This window comes from Salvelinus alpinus, chromosome 3 (assembly GCF_045679555.1).
Source record: "Salvelinus alpinus chromosome 3, SLU_Salpinus.1, whole genome shotgun sequence".
Taxonomy (NCBI): Eukaryota; Metazoa; Chordata; class Actinopteri; order Salmoniformes; family Salmonidae; genus Salvelinus; species Salvelinus alpinus.
The window spans coordinates 66,819,552-66,838,469 of record NC_092088.1 but is presented as its reverse complement, the minus strand read 5'-3'; the positions used below and the strand labels follow the sequence as shown (position 1 = coordinate 66,838,469).

The window sequence follows — 18,918 nt, the reverse complement described above, 5'->3', positions numbered from 1 at the left end:
CATTCTTACATAGGTACAGTATTTCTCTTGTCCAGGTGGGATAGGGCAGTGTGCAGTTCAATGGCGATTGTGTCGTCCGTGGATCTGTGGGGGCAGTATACAAATTGTAGTGGGTCTAGAGTGTCGGGTAAGGTGAAGGGATATGGTCCTTAACTAACCTTGCAAAGCAATTCATTATGACAGAAGTGAGTGCTACGTGGCAATAGTCATTTAATTCAGTTACCTTCACTTTCTTGGGTACAGGAACAATGCTGGACACCTTGAAGAAAGTGGGGACAACAAACTGGGATATGGAGAGACTGAATATGTCCATAAAAACTCCAGCCAGCTGTTCTGCACATGCTCTGAGGACACCGCTTGGGATGCCGTCTGGGCTGGCAGCATGAATAGGATGGGGGGATGAAAGAGAGTGGCTTACTCACGTCAGCTATGGAGAACCTGAGCGCACAGTTCTCATGAGTGATGGGGGTCCGCGTTGGCGGCTCAATGTTATTTTCCTCGAAGCAGGGCGAAGGTGTTTAGCTTGTCCTAGAGCGCGGTGTACGTGACGTGGCTGGCTTTCTCTTTATAATCTGGGATTTTCTAGAGTCTCGTGTCTAAGCCGTTGAATTGACTCCACTTTGCCCCTGTACTGTCGTTTTGCATCTTCAATTGCCTTAATTAAGGTCATAGCTGGTTCTGTTTGTACACGTCTATGTTCCCAGTCACCTTGCTATGGTTAAATGTGGTGGTACAGGCTTTCAGTTTTGCTCAAATGCTGTCATCTATCCAGTTTTTGGTTTGGATCTAATCATCACAGTGGAGTTCTAATCGTCACAGTGGAAACATCCACTATCCACTTCCTGATGAACCCAGTTACAGAGTCAGTGTATTGATACTATTCTCACAGGGTTACCCGGAACATTTCCCAGTCCACGTGATCAAAACAATCTTAAAGCATAGATTCCGATTGGTCAGACCAAGTTTCTGCCTATAAGTGTGGAGGAGCAGAATGGAGGCATGATCTGATTTGTCAAAGGGAGGGAGGCGGAGGGCTCCCTCCCAATGACTAGCGATTCCTCGGTTGTGGTACAACGGAGAGTTTTATGCACAAAAATAAATGTGAGGTAGTATTTGAACCAGGCAAGAATCTGGCCAGTGAGACACGACAGCTCCATGTTAGCCACCATACACTTCACCATTTACATAACGGTATCAGCACACAAATGTCAATTCCCTGAGCAGAAAAAAAGCAGAACATTTCTTGAAATGTATTTAATCCATGTTAACATTTAAGCCTTATAATACATTTAGAATGGCATTTCCAACATAAGGCCACATTATTGACCACTGCAAGAATAACAATCAGCACCCAAATCCATTTATTAATATCATGAAAAATTCAGTATACTTTATTTTGAATGTAACCACAAGCATGCTCAAGTCTAAATTGCCCTCCCTGTTCTTTAGTTCTTTCACCAGAAAAAGTGCCTCAAGTACTCTGTGCAATTTGGGATGCAGGCTCTGTTTTCAGACCCAAAACAGCGAGAATCTCTATTTAGTCAGCACCCTTTAGTGGTGCAACATGGGAAACACTAAATCAAGGGCTGATAACTATCAACAGCACAGACACACAGAAAAAGTTATTTCAAAGGTTTGGTTTTATTTGATAATACTGTTGTATATTTTTGTACATTGGCTGAACGTCCACAAGGGACTTACACAAAGCACTAAACACATGCATAGTCTGGTTGTCTTCACACTCCACCTCTACACCCACAAAATCCCATCAACCCTTCCCTACCAACTTAGTACGTGTACATCTGAAAGCATTTGATAAGGTAGAAGAAATATGGTATTACCAAGGGATTGCCTCCTGAAAGATAGAATGAGCACCATGTTTCTTACATCCAATCCTCTTTAGATCTATGCCAGTGCCTTCCTTGCAGGTAGGCAACTAGGGGTGAGATTCACAGGAGGTTGGTGGCACCTTAATTGGGGAGGATGGGCTCCTGGTAATGGCTGGGGCGGCATGAGATCAAATACATCAAACACAGTTTCAGCTTGGTTGGGTTGTGGTTCGGAGGACGCAGGGCTCTCGACCTTCACCTCTCCCGAGTCCATACAGGAGTTGCAGCGATGAGACAAGACTGTAACTACTACCAATTGGATACCACGAAACACCGTACACCTGGTCAGCGTGCACTGCGCCCGGCCCGCCACAGGGGTCACTAATGCGCGACGAGACAAGGATATCCCTGCCAGCCAAACCCTCCCTAACCTGGACGACGGGCCAATTGTGTGCCACCCCATGGGCCTCCCGGTCGCAGCCGGCTGCGACAGAGCCTGGGCTCGAACCCAGAATCTCTGGTGGCACTGCGATGCAGTGCCTTAGACCACTGCGCCACCCGGGAGGCTTGTAGTGCTACTTTTGTCTAGGGCCCATATAGTGCACTATATAGGAATAGGGTGCCATTTGGGATACACAGTCTGCCTGACTGCAGTACGATATTAAAAACACTATAGAGAATCACAGTTTGGTCTTTACTGGAATTCCTCTTCAAAGTGCAAATCTAGTTCTAATGATGCAAATAACAATAATTATTTAAAAAACAAAAGTATATGCATAGGTACTGTACAGCAATCTAGGGGGAGTGGGTGGAGACAGTGAGGAGCGGTGAGGGGGTTGTTGAGTCTAGAAGGGCCATCGAGGGGAGGGGGGCATAACGGTGAGGGTTATGGGAGAGGGGTAATATGTGGTACCATAGGCATCCATCTCTATCACATGCCATAGACTGGTCCGGTGAGACATGCATTCTAGAAGGTTCTTTTAAAATGTTGTTATTCCCATATTTGTCTCTGACTGGGATGCTTTGGTTATTCAGACAAAATGAAATGCAACCATTTATAAAAACTAAACACCTTTCTTACCAAATGTCTATTAGAACAAGCTGGGAAGTCCCGCCTCACCATCAATCTGATTGGTCCTAACAGCATGGTTATGAGAAGCAACAAATAGCGTTTGACTAGTTAAAAAGAAAAAAGGCATCTTGGAATATGGCTTTGAAATCAAACAGAATGAGGAAACATAAGTAATGTTGAGCCATCATTGAATAGATATGGAGTCGTTCTAACCTGGGTAGTTTGACAGGGATAGAGAGCGCACTACTTTTGACCTGGGCTCTGTTACCATTTGACATACCCCAAAAAAATAAAAATAATCTGTCCTCCTGACGCCAGCCTCAGGGGGATGTGACATCATCATCACCACCACACGACCAGTATATGGGTCTTGTGGCACTAAATAGCTACACAAACATCCTGAGCCCCTGTCTAGCGCCTTCCCCTAGCCTCTAACCCTTCTGTGATTTGCAGTCCTGAAGGAACCGGATGGGTGTAAGCAATTTGACAAATACCATTTAGGGGGCTAGGTGGAGACATCACCATACTATTAATATATCCAGTCCCTTTAGATCTGAAAACACAAGGGGTAGTAGCTAGGAGTTGTTTTTGGACCAGTAAACTATTAACCGAGCTCTCTTAAATCATTCAGCTTTGCCTCGTTATATTTTATATGTGTATCAAATTAATGTTGTCCTTTCACACAGAACTTATTTTCTCCCCTAATATTTCATGAAATGTTGTTAAAAAACTTTTTCTTTAATCAGGTTGTGCAGTGGGCAGCTGGAAGGGGGTAGGGCCAGAAAGTGATTAGGGGTCCTCGATGTCCAGGAACTCCTTCTTGGGCAGAGTCACACCGCGATACCAGGAACAGGAGCCATCGGCCCTCTTGACACAGGTGTAGTGGTTAGCTTGGCGACCGTGCACCTGCTTCTCTAGCATCAGGTCTGTCCACAGACACTCCTCTGGAGCAGAGATGGCACAGGGCAGGGACGGGCAGCGCACAATCTACACAGAGACAGATACACAGGTTAAAAGGACCAAGTACCTTACTGTAATAGATCTCCATTTAAAAATGGGCAAAAATACAGTGGAAAGAAAAAGTATGTGAACCCTTTGGAATTATCAGGATTTCTGCATAAATTAGTCAATTTTATCTGATCTTCATCTTAGTCACAATAGACAGTGTGCTTAAACAAATAGTATTTTTGTCTATATTGAATACATAATTTAAACATTCACAGTGTAGGTTGGAAAAAGTATGTGAACCCCTAGGCTAATGACTTCTCCAAAAGCTAATTGGAGTCAGCTAACCTGGAGTCCAATCAATGAGACGAGATTGAAGATGTTGGTTAGAGCTGCCTTGCCATATAAAAAAAAGAACACACAATTTGAGTTTGCTATTCACAAGAAGCATTGCCTGATGTGAACCATGCCTCGAACAAAAGAGATCTTAGAAGACCTAAGATTAAGAACTGTTGACTTGCATAAAGCTGGAAAGGGTTACAAAAGTATCTCAAAGCTTTGATGTTGATCAGTTCACGGTAAGACAAATTGTCCATAAATGGAGTAAGTTCAGCACTGTTTCTACTCTCCCTAGGAGTGGCTGTCCTGTAAAGATGAGTGCAAGAGCACAGTGCAGAATGCTCAATGAGGTTAAGAAGAATCCTAGAGTGTCAGCTAAAGACTTACAGAAATCTCTGACGACTCTACGATACGTAAAACACTAAACAAGAATGGTGTTTATGGGAGGAAACCACAGAAGAAGCCTCTGCTGCCCCCCCCCAAAAAAACATTGCTGCAAGTCTGAAGTTTGCAAAAGTGCACCTGGATGTTCCACAGCGCTACTGGCAAAATATTCTGTGGACAGATGAAACAGTTGAGTTGTTTGGAAGGAACACACAACACCATGTGTGGAGAAAAAAAGGCACAGCACACCATTAAAACCTCATCCTAACTGTAAAGTATGGTGGATGGGAGCATCATGGTCTGGGGCTACTTTGCTGCCTCAGAACAGATTTCGATCAGACAGAAAAATGTATTCCCAAGTTTATCAAGACATTTTGCAGGAGAACGTTAGGCCATCTGTCCACCAATTGAAGCTCAACAGAAGTTGGGTGATGCAATAGGACAATGACCCAAAACAGAAGTAAATCAACAGAATGGCTTCAGAAGAAAATACGCCTTCTGGGGTGGCACAGTCAGAGTCCTGACCTCAACCCGATTGAGATGCTGTGGTATGACCTCAAGAGTGGTTAACACCAGACATCCCAAGAATATTGCTGAACTGAAACAGTTTCGTAAAGAGGAATGGTCCAAAATTCCTCCTGACTGTTGTGCAGGTCTGATCCGCAACTACAGAAAATATTTGGTTGAAGTCATTGCTGCCAAAGGAGGGTCAACCAGTTATTAAATCCAAGCGTTCATACTTTTTCCACCCTGCACTGTGAATGTTTACACAGTGTTCAATAAAGACATGAAAACGTGTAATTGTTTGTGTTATTAGTTTAAGCAGACTGTTTGTCTATTGTTGTGACCTAGATGAAGATCAGATCAGATTTATGCAGAAATCCAGGTATTTCCGAAGGGTTCACATACTTATTCGTGCCACTGTAGCTTTTTTAGCAAAAAAAACTTGCTACATTTTGCCAAGTCAGAGTAGAGAGGGGAAAACTAAAAACTAGCTGTTATTATTGGCAGAGGTTTGTTATTGGTCTATTAACCAATTTGCACTGTAAAGCCGAAACTCCCGCCCAAGCAAACCTGCTGATTAGAAGGCCCTCTGTAGATAGTTGAAAATACAAAATCAGGAAATAACTGATAGAAGAAAAAAATTACTTATTGTACAACAGCTGATGAAACTATGATAGGAAACACAGGGAAAACAGAATTGACTGCACTGGGCCTTTAAAATTGGTTTCCCTATCCATCTACCCCTTGCTTCCCACCACCTCCCTACCTTGCAGTCACAGCCCATCTGATAGCGCTGAGTCAGACTCTTCTTCTGAGTGGGGCTCATGGACTCCCAGGGCGTGATGTAGTCACACAGGGTCACATGCATCTTCCCACCTGCCTCCACCTTGCCTACAGGGGGCAACAGAGGGAGAAAGAGAAGGAGGGTGAGAGCGAGGTGGGGTGGGGGGTGGAGGGGGGTAAGGAGAGGGGGCGCGAGAAAGAAAGGTTCTCTAAAACAGCAACAACAGATGTGGTTCTGAAACGTGATAACTGAGTCACTGAAATCAGACAGTAGCTTTTCTTTCACTCGCCTCCCCCCCTCTTTAGATCAGGGCAGACAGCGTTAAGAAAATGGAGAAGAGGTGGTGAGGGACGAGAGGGGTGAGTTGTTGAAATGCTTGTCGGACAGAAACTGGTTTTCACCATACCGAGGTCCGTCCGGAGTCCTAAAGAATCCAGAAGAAGGAAACGCTAGCCTCAGCAGTTCCTGTTCTGGTGTTCCCTGTAATTAAGCTGAGTGTGTAGGGAAACCAGAGCGTGCATGATCTAATGCCCCTCTTTAGGTCTACTCCGTCTGCTCCAGTTGTGCTCACTCAGCACCATCTAGCATAGCCTCATCCCAGATCTGTTTGTGCCGTCTTGCCAACTCCTATGGTCATTGTAATACCAATAACCGTAGGAGTAGGCACGAGAACACAAACAGCTCTGGGATCAGACTACTTCTAGCACACAGCGGAGGTAGATTATTACACCAGGTCATCAGTGTCTGGTCAGGTCAGATGACTAGCCTTACCGGATATTAGGTACTCCTTCTTGCCGCTAGTATCCAAGGTAACGCCACACACAGCAGAGACCGGTGAAGTGAAGATCGCCTCAATGTCCTGGTCAGGACCCTTAAACATCTACAACACAATAACAGGTAAGGGGTTAGATGAACACAGGTCTTATATCTAACAACCCCAGTTCAGGGGGGGGGGGGGGGGGGTTTCAAGTTCCTGGATGTATTCTCACCTTGATCTGCTTGACCTCATACTGGATCCTCTTGATGGGGTTCCCATAGATATCATTCCCAGTATCCACCTCCATCTCCCCCACCACCTTCGCTCGGATCACTGCAGGGAGACAAAGATGGGGTCAGAGGACATCAGGAATACACACACAAAACAAGCAATCTTCTGTTTGAATACTTCCCTCAACAGTACAGCTCTTTAACCACCTGCAGATGGAGCCCAGGCAGCCTAAACAGCCTCTACGGCAGCTTGTCGTTCCTACATCAATAAACCCCAACACAACCCACAATACAGCGAGTCAAAACAACTTTGTTTTGACTGTTTCAGGTTGTGAACTAGCTGCCAGTACCATTCCACATCACATCACGATTCCTTAGCACATATTGGCAGGGAGGGATGTGTGCTTTCACTGATAAACAAGGGAGTGATTGAGGCACATTATCAAGGGAGAGAGCGCGACAGAGACAGGGACGGCAATAATGAGAGAAAGAAATCAGGACACAATGTAGTGACACCATACTTTCTGTCCTCTGAAGAAAGGATAAACGAGCTGTAGTTCCTGTGTGTGTTAAAGACCTCTGACTACATCATGCTTCAGCTATGGGAAGGGAAAATATGAGCAATACGCAATAACAATAACGTAAATTCACCAGAGAGAAACACACACACACTTCCACAGGGGTGACTGCCATTGCTCTACACCCTTGGGTTCTCTTTATGGCATGGAACAGACAAATACAGAGGAGTTCACTGCTCCCCCCGATCTCTTTCGCATGCTTTTCTGCACATATAACCACTTCAAGTTCATACACATGGCGCTGACTGAGGCTGATGCAAAACACACACGCCAGCAGTGTACCTGGCTGGCTCCCTCTCCTGCATTCCGTGGAGTTTTTCCCCTCTCTCGTTTCCTGACCTCATTCAGGCCCAGAGGCTAATGAGCACTAAGGACCCTGGGTATACAACAGGCTAGAGAGAACTAGTGATACATTTTTTGGGGATATTGTTACATATCGGGATATTATGCGACAAGATATCGTTTTGACAATGTCGCAATATTATTTTTGCACTAGTTGGCTGCAGTATTTTTTATGTATTTCCATGACTGATCCAAACTCATTTTCTCGTGGCTTTCTTGTCCCTCTGCAGCAGACATAGTGAGCAATTTGTTTGGACTATGGAATCGCAATAGTCACAGTATTGCGTCGCAATACATATAGAATCGTGAGAATAGCAATATATATTGTATCGGCACCTAAGTATCGTGATATCGTATCATGAGGTCCCTATCAATTCCCAGCCCTAGAGAGAATGCTCAGCTCAGGGAAAAAGTGTAGGGGCAGCAGGTAGCATAGCAGTTAAGAGCATTGGGCTAGTAACCGAAAGGACGCGGGTTCAAATCCCAGAGCTGACTAGGTGAAGAATCTGTCGATGTGCCCTTGAGCAAAGCACTCAACCCTCCTGTAAGTCACGCTGGAAAAGAGCGTCTGCTAAAATGTAAAAGTGATTCAGGACTGCTGCCTATTTAACGACTTTTGCAGGAATGATGTTTTCCTAAATAGGCACCATTTCCCCCCTTGCTATTTTTTTTAACTAGGTCATATGAGCACCCCATGTTGAGAGTGCAGCAGAAACTCTAGGGTAGCAGAGAAAGCTAAGAGGTTAACTCATTTTGATGAGCTTGGTGGGACTGCTACACTAAGGTATGTATGCATGTATGCTCAAAATGATCAGGACACAGAGGGATTCTGAAGAGGAGCGAACACTTGAAAGTCACAGGGTGGGATACTCTAACCTCTAAGTCAATGGTGTTTGTGTTTATTTCATTTAACTAGGCAAGTCAGTTAAGAACAAATTCTGATTTACAATGACGGCCTACCCCGGCCAAACCCTAAACCGGACGACGCTGGGCCAATTGTGCGCCGCCATATGGTAGTCCCAATCACGGCTGGTTGTGATACAGCCTGGAAACGAACCAGGGTCTGTAGTGACACTAGCACTGAGATGCAGTGCCTTCGACCGCTGCGCCACTCGGGAGATGATCATAGAGGGAATGGTCAGGATGGGAGGGAAGAAGGTGTGCCATTTCCATGGATACCATTCATATTTGTGAGAAGTCCTTGACTTATTTTTTTTATTTTGTGTACCCAAAACTGACAGCCAGATGTTATAAGCTGCCAGATCAATGCATTAGAGAAAGAGATACATTTATTTGTAGTGTATGCATGTGTGTGTACTGTATGTCTGTGCAGTAGTGTGCGTGCACAGCACCCATCCCACTGGGCAGAGACGTAATTTCAATGACTAGTTTTGATTTACACTGAACAAAATATTTTTAAAAACGCAACATGTAAAGTGTTGGTTCCATACGCATAAAAATATTATTTAGCTCAGATTTTATCCACAAATTTGATTACAATCAGGAGGCTGAAGAAATTTGGCTTGGCACCTAAAACTTTTACAGATGCACAATTGAGAGCATCCTCTTGGGCTGTATCACCGCCTGGTACGGCAACTGCACCGCCCGCAACCACAGGGCTCTCCAGAGGATGGTGCGGTCTGCCCAACGCATCACTGAGGGCAAACTACCTGCCCTACAGGACACCTACAGCAACCGATGTCACAGGAAGATCAAAAAGTTCAAGGACAACAACCACCCGAGCCATTGCCTGTTCACACCGCTATCATCCAGAAGGCGAGGTCAGTACAGGTGCATCAAAGCTGGGACCGAGACACTGAAAAACAGCTTCTAGCTCAAGGAATTCAGACTGTTAAATAGCCATCACAAGCATATTAGAGGCTGCTGTCTAGACTTGAAATTACTGGCCACTTTAATGTTTACATATTTTGCATTACTCATCTCACATGTATATACTGCATTCTATCCTACTGTATCTTAGTCTATGCCGCTCTGCCATTGCTCATCCAAATATTTATATATTCTTAATACACACAATCTAAAGTAAAGGAATTGAATTGTTAGATATTCATGCCCTGTTGGAGCTAGAAAACCAGCATTTCGCTACAGCCGCAATATCTGCTAAACACGTGTAACAGTATAACTTTAGTCCGCCCCCTCGCCCCGACCCGGGCGCGAACCAGGGACCCTCTGCACACATCAGTCACACACGAAGCATCGTTACCCATCGCTCCACAAAAGCCGTGGCCCTTGCAGAGCAAGGGGAACCACTACTTCAAGGTCTCAGCGCAAGTGACGTCACCGATTGAAAGGCTATTAGCGCGCACCACCGCTAACTAGATCGCCATTTCACATCGGTTACACATGTGACCAATAAAATGACATCCGTGTTAGTGAGCATTTCTCCTTTACCAAGATAAGTCATCCACCTGACAGGTGTGGCATATCAAGAAGCTGTTTAAACAGCACGATCATTACACAGGTGAACCTTGTGCTGGGAACAATAAAAGGTCACTATAAAAATTTGCAGTTTTATCACAACACAAAGCCACAAGTTGAGAGATTGTGCAATTGACATGCTGACTGCAGGAATGTCCACCACAGTGTTTGCCAGAGAATTGAATCTACCATAAGCCACCTCCAACGTCGTTTTAGAGAATTTAGCAGTACGTCCAACTGGCCTCACAACCGCAGACCAATTGTAACCACGCCAGCCCAGGACCTCCACATCCAGCTTCTTCACCTGCGGGATCATCTGAGCCCAGTCACCCAGACGGCTGATGAAACTGTGGGTTTACATAACTGAAGAATTTCTGCACAAACTGTCAGAAATTGTCTCAGGGAAGCTCATCTGCTTGCTTGTCGTCCTAACCAGGGTCTTGACCTGAATGCAATTTGGTGTCGTAAGTGACTTCATTTGGCAAGTGCTCACCTTCGATGGCCATTGGCACGCTGGAGACATGTGCTCCTCATGGATGAATCACAGTTCAAATGTACATTTAGTAGACACTCTTATCCAGAGCAACTTACAGGAGCAATTATGATTAAGTGCAGATTGTTTACCTAGTTGGCTCAGGGACTCGAAACGGCGACCTTTCGGTTACTGGCCCAACGCTCTTAACCGCTAGACTACCTGCATCAGCCATACAACGTGTATGGCATCATATGGGCGAGCGGTTAGCTGATGTCAACGTTGTGAACAGAATGCCCTATGGTGGCGGTGGGGTTATGGTAAGGGGCAGGTATAAGCTACAGACAATGAACACAATTGCATTTCAGTCAATGGCAATTTGAACGCACAGAGATATCGTGACCCTGAGGCCCATTGGTTTGCCATTCATCCGCTGCCATCATCTCACGTTTCAGCATGATAATACACAGCCCCATTTCGCAAAGATCTATACACAATTCCTGGTACTGAAAATGTCCCAGTTCTTCCATGGCCAGACATGTCACCCATTGAGCATGTTTGGGATGCTCTGGATCAACGTGTACAACAGTGTGTTCCAGTTCCCGCCAATATCCATCAACTTCGCACAGCCATTGAAGAGAAGTGCTACAACATTCCACAATCAACAGCCTGATCAAGAAGGAGATGTGTCATGCTGCATGAGGCAAATGGTGGTCACACCAGATACTGACTTGTTTTCTGATCCACGCACCTACCTTTTAAAGGTATCTGTGACCAACAGATGCATATCTGTATTCCCAGTCATGTGAAATCCGTAGATTAGAGCCTAATGAATTCATTTAAATTGACCGATTTATTTATATGAACTGTAACTCAGTAAAATCTGACTCTTGCATGTTGACTTCATATTTTTGATCAGTGTACATTTGGTTAAGTTGTCAACTAACTTGAATTCAACAACAAATGTCACCATATCCAAAAAATACACAATTCCCTTATGTTGATGACTTTTTGAAACTCCAATCTTTTTCACATTGATTCAACGTTATATTGATTTTTGTTGCTGAAGTGACGTGGAAACAACGTTGATTCAACCAGTTTTTCCCCAGCAGAATCTCTTTGAAGTGGTTTGTGTGTCGGTCTGTTGCTGTCCCACTGCATTAGTTTGGTGCGGAGCGGGAAAACCCCAGGAACATTCCTGTCATTCCTCGCAGCTACACCCCTCAGAGGAAGGAGGGAAAGAAGAAAGGAGGATAGAAAGAGGACTGGTGTGAGTGTAGTTCTGAGAGGGATTCTAAAGCAGAATTTATACTACCCTGTTAAGTCCATCTTAGTCTCCCTTGCTCGCTCACTCTATGTCTTCCTCTCATCCGGCTGTGCCACGTCCACAAACCAGGCGATACTCCTAGCCCCACAGCAGACCCTGAAGCACTGTAAACTCATAGGGGAGTGTGCAGCGTTTCCCCTGTATTAAATTTAGCAGCAGCACACCGCCACTGCTAAATTGTTGCTGTCACAGACAAAAAAAAAAAAAGTGGACACCTGCTCATCAAACATCTTATTCCAAAATCATGGGCATTAGAGTTTGTCCCCCCCTTTGATGCTATTACAACCTCCACTCTTCTGGGAAGGCTTTCCACTAGATGTTGGAACATTGCTGCAGGGACTGGCTTCCATTCGGCCACAAGAGCATTAGTGAAGTCAGGCACTGATGTTGGGCGATATGGCGTTTCAATTCAGGTGTTCAATGAGGTTGAGGTCATGGCTCTGTACAAGCAAGTCAAGTCCTTCCACACCGATCTCGACAAACCATTTGTATGGACCTCGCTTTGCACACGGGTGCATTGTCATGCTGAAACAGGAAAAGGCCTTCCCCAAACTGTTGCCACAAAGTTGGAAGCACAGAATCGTCTAGAATGTCATTGTATGCTGTAGCATTAAGTGTTCGCCGTCAATGCTCCAGTCCAATGGCGGCGAGCTTTACCCCACTCCAGCCGACGCTTGGCATTGCGTATGGTGATCTTAGGCTTGTGTGCAGCTGCTAGGCCATGGAAACGGATGGAAATTTCATGAAGCTCCCGACGAACAGTTCTTGTGCTGACATTGCTTCCAGAGGCAGTTTGGAACTCGGTAGTGAGTGTGACAACCGAGGACAGACACTTTTACGCGCTTCAGCACTCGGCAGTCCCGTTCTGTGAGCTTGTGTGGCCTACCACGTCGCGGCTGAGCCGTTGTTGCTCATAGACGTTTCCACTTCACAATAACAGCACTTACAGTTGACCGTGGCAGCTCTAGCAGGGCTTGAGGTGTGTGCACACAGTCAAAAGTTGACACCTACTCATTCAAGGAGTTCTTTAAATTTTACTATTTTCTACATCAAAACTATGAAATAACACATATGGAATCATGTAGTAATAAAACTCGCTTCAAACAAATCAAAATATATTTGCTTTTCTTCAGAGTAGCCACCCTTTGCCTTGATGACAGCTTTGCACTTTTGGCATTCTCTCAACCAGCTTCTCCTGGAATGCTTTTACAACAGTCTTGAAGGAGTTCCCGCATATGCTGAGCACTTGTTGGCTGCTTTTCCTTCACTCTGCAGTCCAACTCATCCCAAACTATCTCAATTGGATTGAGGTCGGGTGATTGTGGAGGCCAGGTCATCTGATGCAGTACTCCATCACTCTCCTTGGTCAAATAGCCCTTACACAACCTGGAGGTGTGTTGGGTCATTGCCTGTTGAAAAACAAATGATAGTCCCACTAAGCGCAAACCATCACACCTCCTTCATGGTGGGAACCACACATGAGGAGATCATCCGTTCACCTACTCTGCGTCTCAAAGACACGGCAGTTGGAACCAAAAATCTCAAATTTGGACTCATCAGACCAAAGGACAGAGTTGCACCGGTCTAATGTCCATTGCTCATTTTTCTTGGCACAAGCAAGTCTTCTTATTTGTGTCCTTTAGTAGGGGTTCCATTGCAGCAATTTCACCATGAAGGCCTGATTCACGCAGTCTCTTCTGAACTGTTAATGTTGACATGTGTCATTTACTTGAACTCTGTGAAGCATTTATTTGGGCTGCAACTTGAGGCTGGTAACTCTAATGAACTTCTCTGCAGCAGAGGTAACTCTGGGTCATCCTTGCCTGTTGCGGTCCTCATGAGAGCCAGTTTCGTCATAGGGCTTTGTGGTTTTTGCTATTGCCCTTGAAGAAATTTTCAGAGTTTCTTCCAGACTGACCTTCATGTCTTAAAGCAATGATGGACTGTCATTTCGCTTTGCTTATTTGAACTGTTCTTGCCATAATATGGACAGTCTTCTACCAAATAAGGCTATATTCTGTATGCCACCCCTACCTTGTCACAACAAAACTGATTGGCTCAAACGCATTAAGGAAAGAAATTACACAAATCAAATAAGGCACACCTGTTAATTGAAATGCATTCTAGGTGACTACCTCATGAAGCTGGTTGAGAGAATGCCACGGGTGCAAAGCTGTCATCAAGCCAAAGTGTGGCTACTTTGAAGAATCTCAAATAGATTTTGATTTGTTTAACCCTTTTTGGTTACTACATGATTCCATATGTGTTATTTCATAGTTTTGATGTACTCACTATTTTCCACATTGTAGAATGATAGTAAAAAATTAAGAAAAATCCTTGAATGAGTAGGTCATCCAAACTTGCGTGGTACTAATTTATAAATAAAACACAAAAAAAATTGCTTAATAACTTTGTGATGGAAAAACACTTTCAGTGTACACTTAAATGAGTATAACCAGACAAAGTTTGTAGAAAAGATAGAAATATATATTTCATATCATTAAATCTTTGATAAATTGAAATCACCACAGAAAAAGCTCAAGCAAGCAATGAAACCAATTGATTTTGTTTGAGCATAACACAGAATTAGCCATGGCAAAATGTGTAGAATTGTAGGAAAGTAGCCCCTATTGAGCCAGAAAAAAACCTTGCTTATTTCTAATAGCACACCTGCCTGATAATATTGTATGGTGCCATGTACAGGCTATGGTAAAAGAGCCTTAATCATTTTTTGCCAATATTGGGCTCATTTTTGGGCCAGGATTATAGAGTTGGTGTTGGCATCATTAATTTTCATTCACTGGAGTAAAAAGCACCAGAAATTCACTTCTCACAGTCCTACAAAAAAAAAAAAAAAAAAAAAAAACACATTCCGGGGGGCATGTTCCCATGACCCTGCCACGCTTTTTGCCACCATATGCAAAAAAAAATCTAAGGGAAACAAATGGTATGCATGTGTCACCTCTGCATTACTATCAGACCCTGTCCTACATGTCTGCAGAATTCTCAGGTGGAAACACAAGCCTTCAGATCTCTCAAGCAAAGTTACTAATCATCTGCTTACATTTGAGGTTGGAAATTGGTCAATCAATTCTCATCAGTCAACAGGAAACAGCCAGTGTGGAAAAGAAGGGTGGTTCCATGTCATTTCAGCAAACCATGACACCAACCATCTCAGATTGTTATGAAATTTGTTCAAAACACAAAATAATGTTTCCGGAATGCTTGTTTTAATATAATTTGATGAGAAATTAAGCTGATTGATTGCACCCAAATTGGCCATTTTAATTTAAAGTATTTAACATATTCAATAAATATAGTAACCAACATCCGAATTGGAACAAACTTTTTCTAACAATGAGTAAGACCCTGAAGAAGTGACCAAATCTGCCACCAGTAGCGACTTTGGGAAAACAGACAGAACTGGCAAGTACACTGCTACCTTAAAGGACCAGACCTCTTGACAGAGGCTATAGTAATGACATAACAACAGAAGGTACACGTGAGGGCGTAGCCTGTCAATCACTTACCTACGTCCGCGTTACAGAAAGCCTGTTGCGGGTGCACGGGTGCACAGCTGCAAGCTTCCACTAGCTCCTCTGCCCGCCACAAAATCAGTACCGTCAGCGTACAGAGGACGCCGTTAATTGACAACGCCATTTTCTCCCGCGTTGTTCACCTTCCTTTGAAATGCGGAAAAAAAAGTGTCCCTATTGAGATTGAAATCCGCTGAGCGCTGTCTGTGTGCGTAGGCTATCTGTGTGTGAGTACAGCTACAATGAGTGTGTTGCTCCGATACCAATGACAAGAATAACCGAAGAAGACCGCAGGTCCTGGGTCCCCACACGCAGTTTAGCAGTTCTGAGCAGGAGGAAACGAAAATCCACCTTTAGAACGTCGTGAAGGAACCGCTGCTGCACTGTCCAACAGTGCGACCGTTCACTGGAGTCTGTTGCTATTCATTTCGGGATCAGCTGGGTTTTAAGGCTGCTGCATGTTGGACTCCTCCCCCCTCGGCAACGATTCGTCCTGCGGTAGGCGCTGAAGCCCTACGTTCAAAGTTTTCCTCTCCTCATATTCTCCTCTCTTCTGAATCGCATCCCTCTTCTCCGTCTGTAGCTGCTGCTGACGTTATCAGCATATTCAGAGAGAGTGAGAACATTGTAAATACCACCAATATTTATCTGTTTATTTACAGTGAACATATTCATACCCCTTGACTTATTCCACAGTTTGATTACATTTTTGTTATCTCAACCATCAACCCACAACACCCCATAATGTGTGTTAGACATTTTAGCAAATTTATTGAAAATGAAATACATAAATATCTAATTTACAGAAGTATTCTCACCCCTGAGTCAATACATGTCTTTCTGGGTACATCTAAGAGCTTTGGACACCTGGATTGTACAATATTTGCACATGATTCTGTTTTAAATTCTTCAAGCTCTGTCGAGTTAGTTGTTGCTCATTGCTAGGCAGCCATTTTCAAGTATTGCCATATATTTTCAAGACCATTTTTATCAAACTGTAACTAGGCCAGTCAGGAACATTCAATGTCATCTTGGTAAGCAACTCCAGTGTATATTTGGCCTTGTGTTTTAGGTTAGTGTCCTGCTGAAAGGTGAATTTGTCTCCCAGTGTCTGTTGGAAAGCAGACCGAACCAGGATTTCCTCTAGGAGTGTGCCTCTACTTAGCTCTATTCCGTTTCTTTTTAACCTAAAAAACTCCCTAGTCCTTGCCGATGACAAGCATATCCATAACATGATGCAGCCACCACCATGCTTGAAAATATGAAGAGTGGTACTCAGTGATGTGTTGTTGATTTTGCCCCAAACATAACACTTTTTTTTTCAGGACATAAAGTTAATTTCTTTGCCACATATTTGCAGTTTTTTAGTGCCTTATTGCAAACCGGGATGCATGTTTTGGAATATTTGTATTCTGTACAGGCTTCCTTCTTTTCAATCTGTAATTTAGGTTAGTATTGTGGATCAACTGCAATGTTGTTGATCCATCCTCAGTTTTCTCCTATCACAGCCATTAAACTCTGTAACTGTTTAAAAGTTACCATTAGCCTCATGGTAAAATCCCGAGCGGTTCCCTTACTCTCCAGCAACTCAGTTCGGAAAGAGGCCTGTATCTTTGTAGTGACTGGATGTATTCATACACCATCCAAAGTGTAATTAATAACTTCACCATGCTCAAAGGGATATTCAATGTCTGTTTTTTATTTTTTATCCATCTATCAATAGGTGCCTGTCATTGTTGAGGCATTGGAAAACCTCCCTGGTCTTTGTTGTTGAATCTGTGTTTGAAATTCACTGCTCGACTGAGGGACCTTACAGATAATTGTATGTTGCACACAGAGTGAGTCCATGCATCTTATTATGTGACTTGTAAAGCAAAGTTTTACTCCTGAATTTATTTAGGATTGCCATAACAAAAGGGTAGAATACTTATTGACTCAAAACATTTAAGCTTTTCATTTTTTATTAATTTGTAAACATTTCTAAAAACACAATTCCACTTTGACATTATGGTGTATTGTGTGTAGACCAGTGACGCAAAATCTCAAGTTAATCATGAAGGCCTGATTCACGCAATGTATCTTCCCCCACTATTCGTACTATAACTATTTGCACATTGGTACACTGTACATAGCTGATAAATACACTGAACAAAAATATAAACACAACATGCAACAATTTCAAAGATTTTATATGAGTTACAGTTCATATAAGGAAATCCGTCAATTGAAATAAGTTTCTTACAGTTTGTGCAAATAAAATTGATTTGCAAACTCACTGTTTCATCAGCTTTCAGGGTGACTGGTCTCAGACGATCCCGCAGGTGAAGAAGCCGGATGTGGAGTTCCTGGGCTGGTCTGGTTACAAGTGGTCTGCGGTTGTGAGGCTGGTTGGACGTACTGCCAAATTCTCAAACATTACATTGGAAGAGGCTTATGGTAGAGAAATTAACATTTTAGAGTGGCCTTTTATTGTCCTCAGCACAAGGTGCACCTGTCTAATGACCATGCTATTTAATCAGCTTCTTGATATGCCACACCTGTCAGGTGGAAGGATTATATTGGTAAAGGACAAATGCTCACTAACAGGGATGTAAACCAATTTGTGCACTAAATTTGAGAGAAATAAACCTTTTGTGTGCATGGAACATTTCTGTGTTCTTTTATTTCAGTTCATGAAACATGGGACCAACACTTTACGTGTTGAGTTTCTATTTTTCAGTATAAAACATTTGAAATGTCTTTATCTTTTTGAAACCTTGTTTACTGTTAATTTCTAATAGTTTTTTGTTGATGTTGTTTTTGTTTCTTCTCACTTTTGTTTATTGTTTATTTAATTTGCTTTGGCAATGTATACATACAGTATGTTTCCCATGCCAATAAAGCACATTTGAATTGAACGAGAGAGAGAGAGACCTTCTGAAAGGTCAGAACAGTAGTGGTTTTCTTTTGACCCCACTGTGCGCTGTCCCTGACCCCTGACCTGATAGAGATAGAGGTCAGGATTTACATCAGGCTTTCGACACTGTGGCTGTTGGTCACCAGAGTTAGGATTTCACGGCCGACAGTTGACCTTTAAAACAGAATATGTTGACGTACATCTATGACAACAGTTGAATGTATGGGGACACCTCTGGAAGTGACACACAAGACATAGTATGACAGACAGTTCAGAAGTACAAATATGTGTCACTGTCACCATGGAAACCCCAACAGGGCTGAGTCAACCCAATCCAGACAAACAACCTTTTAACCCTGCAGAACTTATCTTTCCCCCTTTTAAAAACGCACAAAAGCACATACACACACGTTTAAAAAAAAAAGTACTGCTGTATAACAATGCAATATAGTGGCTTGACTATCTGGATGTCCTGTTGGTGTAG

General features: G+C 43.4%; 1 protein-coding gene and 1 long non-coding RNA gene across 2 annotated transcripts; one reads left to right on the top strand and one right to left on the bottom strand.

Moving 5' to 3' along the window:
- Positions 1-1,622: 1,622 nt before the first annotated feature.
- LOC139571157 (metalloproteinase inhibitor 2-like) lies at positions 1,623-15,957 on the bottom strand. The gene is made up of 5 exons (XM_071393763.1): positions 15,533-15,957; positions 6,847-6,947; positions 6,629-6,737; positions 5,840-5,964; positions 1,623-3,888 (listed from the first exon to the last, which is right to left on the bottom strand). Exons 1-5 carry the CDS (start codon positions 15,660-15,662, stop codon positions 3,691-3,693), a joined length of 663 nt encoding a protein of 220 aa, XP_071249864.1. The 5' UTR covers positions 15,663-15,957; the 3' UTR covers positions 1,623-3,690.
- On the top strand, positions 15,718-18,438 carry LOC139571158 (uncharacterized). Its single transcript, XR_011674242.1, has 3 exons — positions 15,718-16,165; positions 17,262-17,376; positions 17,826-18,438. It is a non-coding gene; the product is annotated as an uncharacterized lncRNA (long non-coding RNA).
- The last annotated feature ends 480 nt before the right edge of the window (positions 18,439-18,918 follow it).

What these genes read in the sequence shown, in the direction of transcription:
- LOC139571157 (XM_071393763.1), bottom strand. Translation starts at nt 15,662, where the DNA reads ATGGCGTTGTCAATTAACGGCGTCCTCTGTACGCTGACGGTACTGATT. An exon ending in TTTCTGTAACGCGGACGTAG is followed by an intron (nt 6,948 to 15,532) that starts GTAAGTGATTGA and finishes GTCTCCCTGCAG; the next exon opens with TGATCCGAGCGAAGGTGGTG. An exon ending in AGATGGGCTGTGACTGCAAG is followed by an intron (nt 3,889 to 5,839) that starts GTAGGGAGGTGG and finishes GTCTCTGTGTAG; the next exon opens with ATTGTGCGCTGCCCGTCCCT.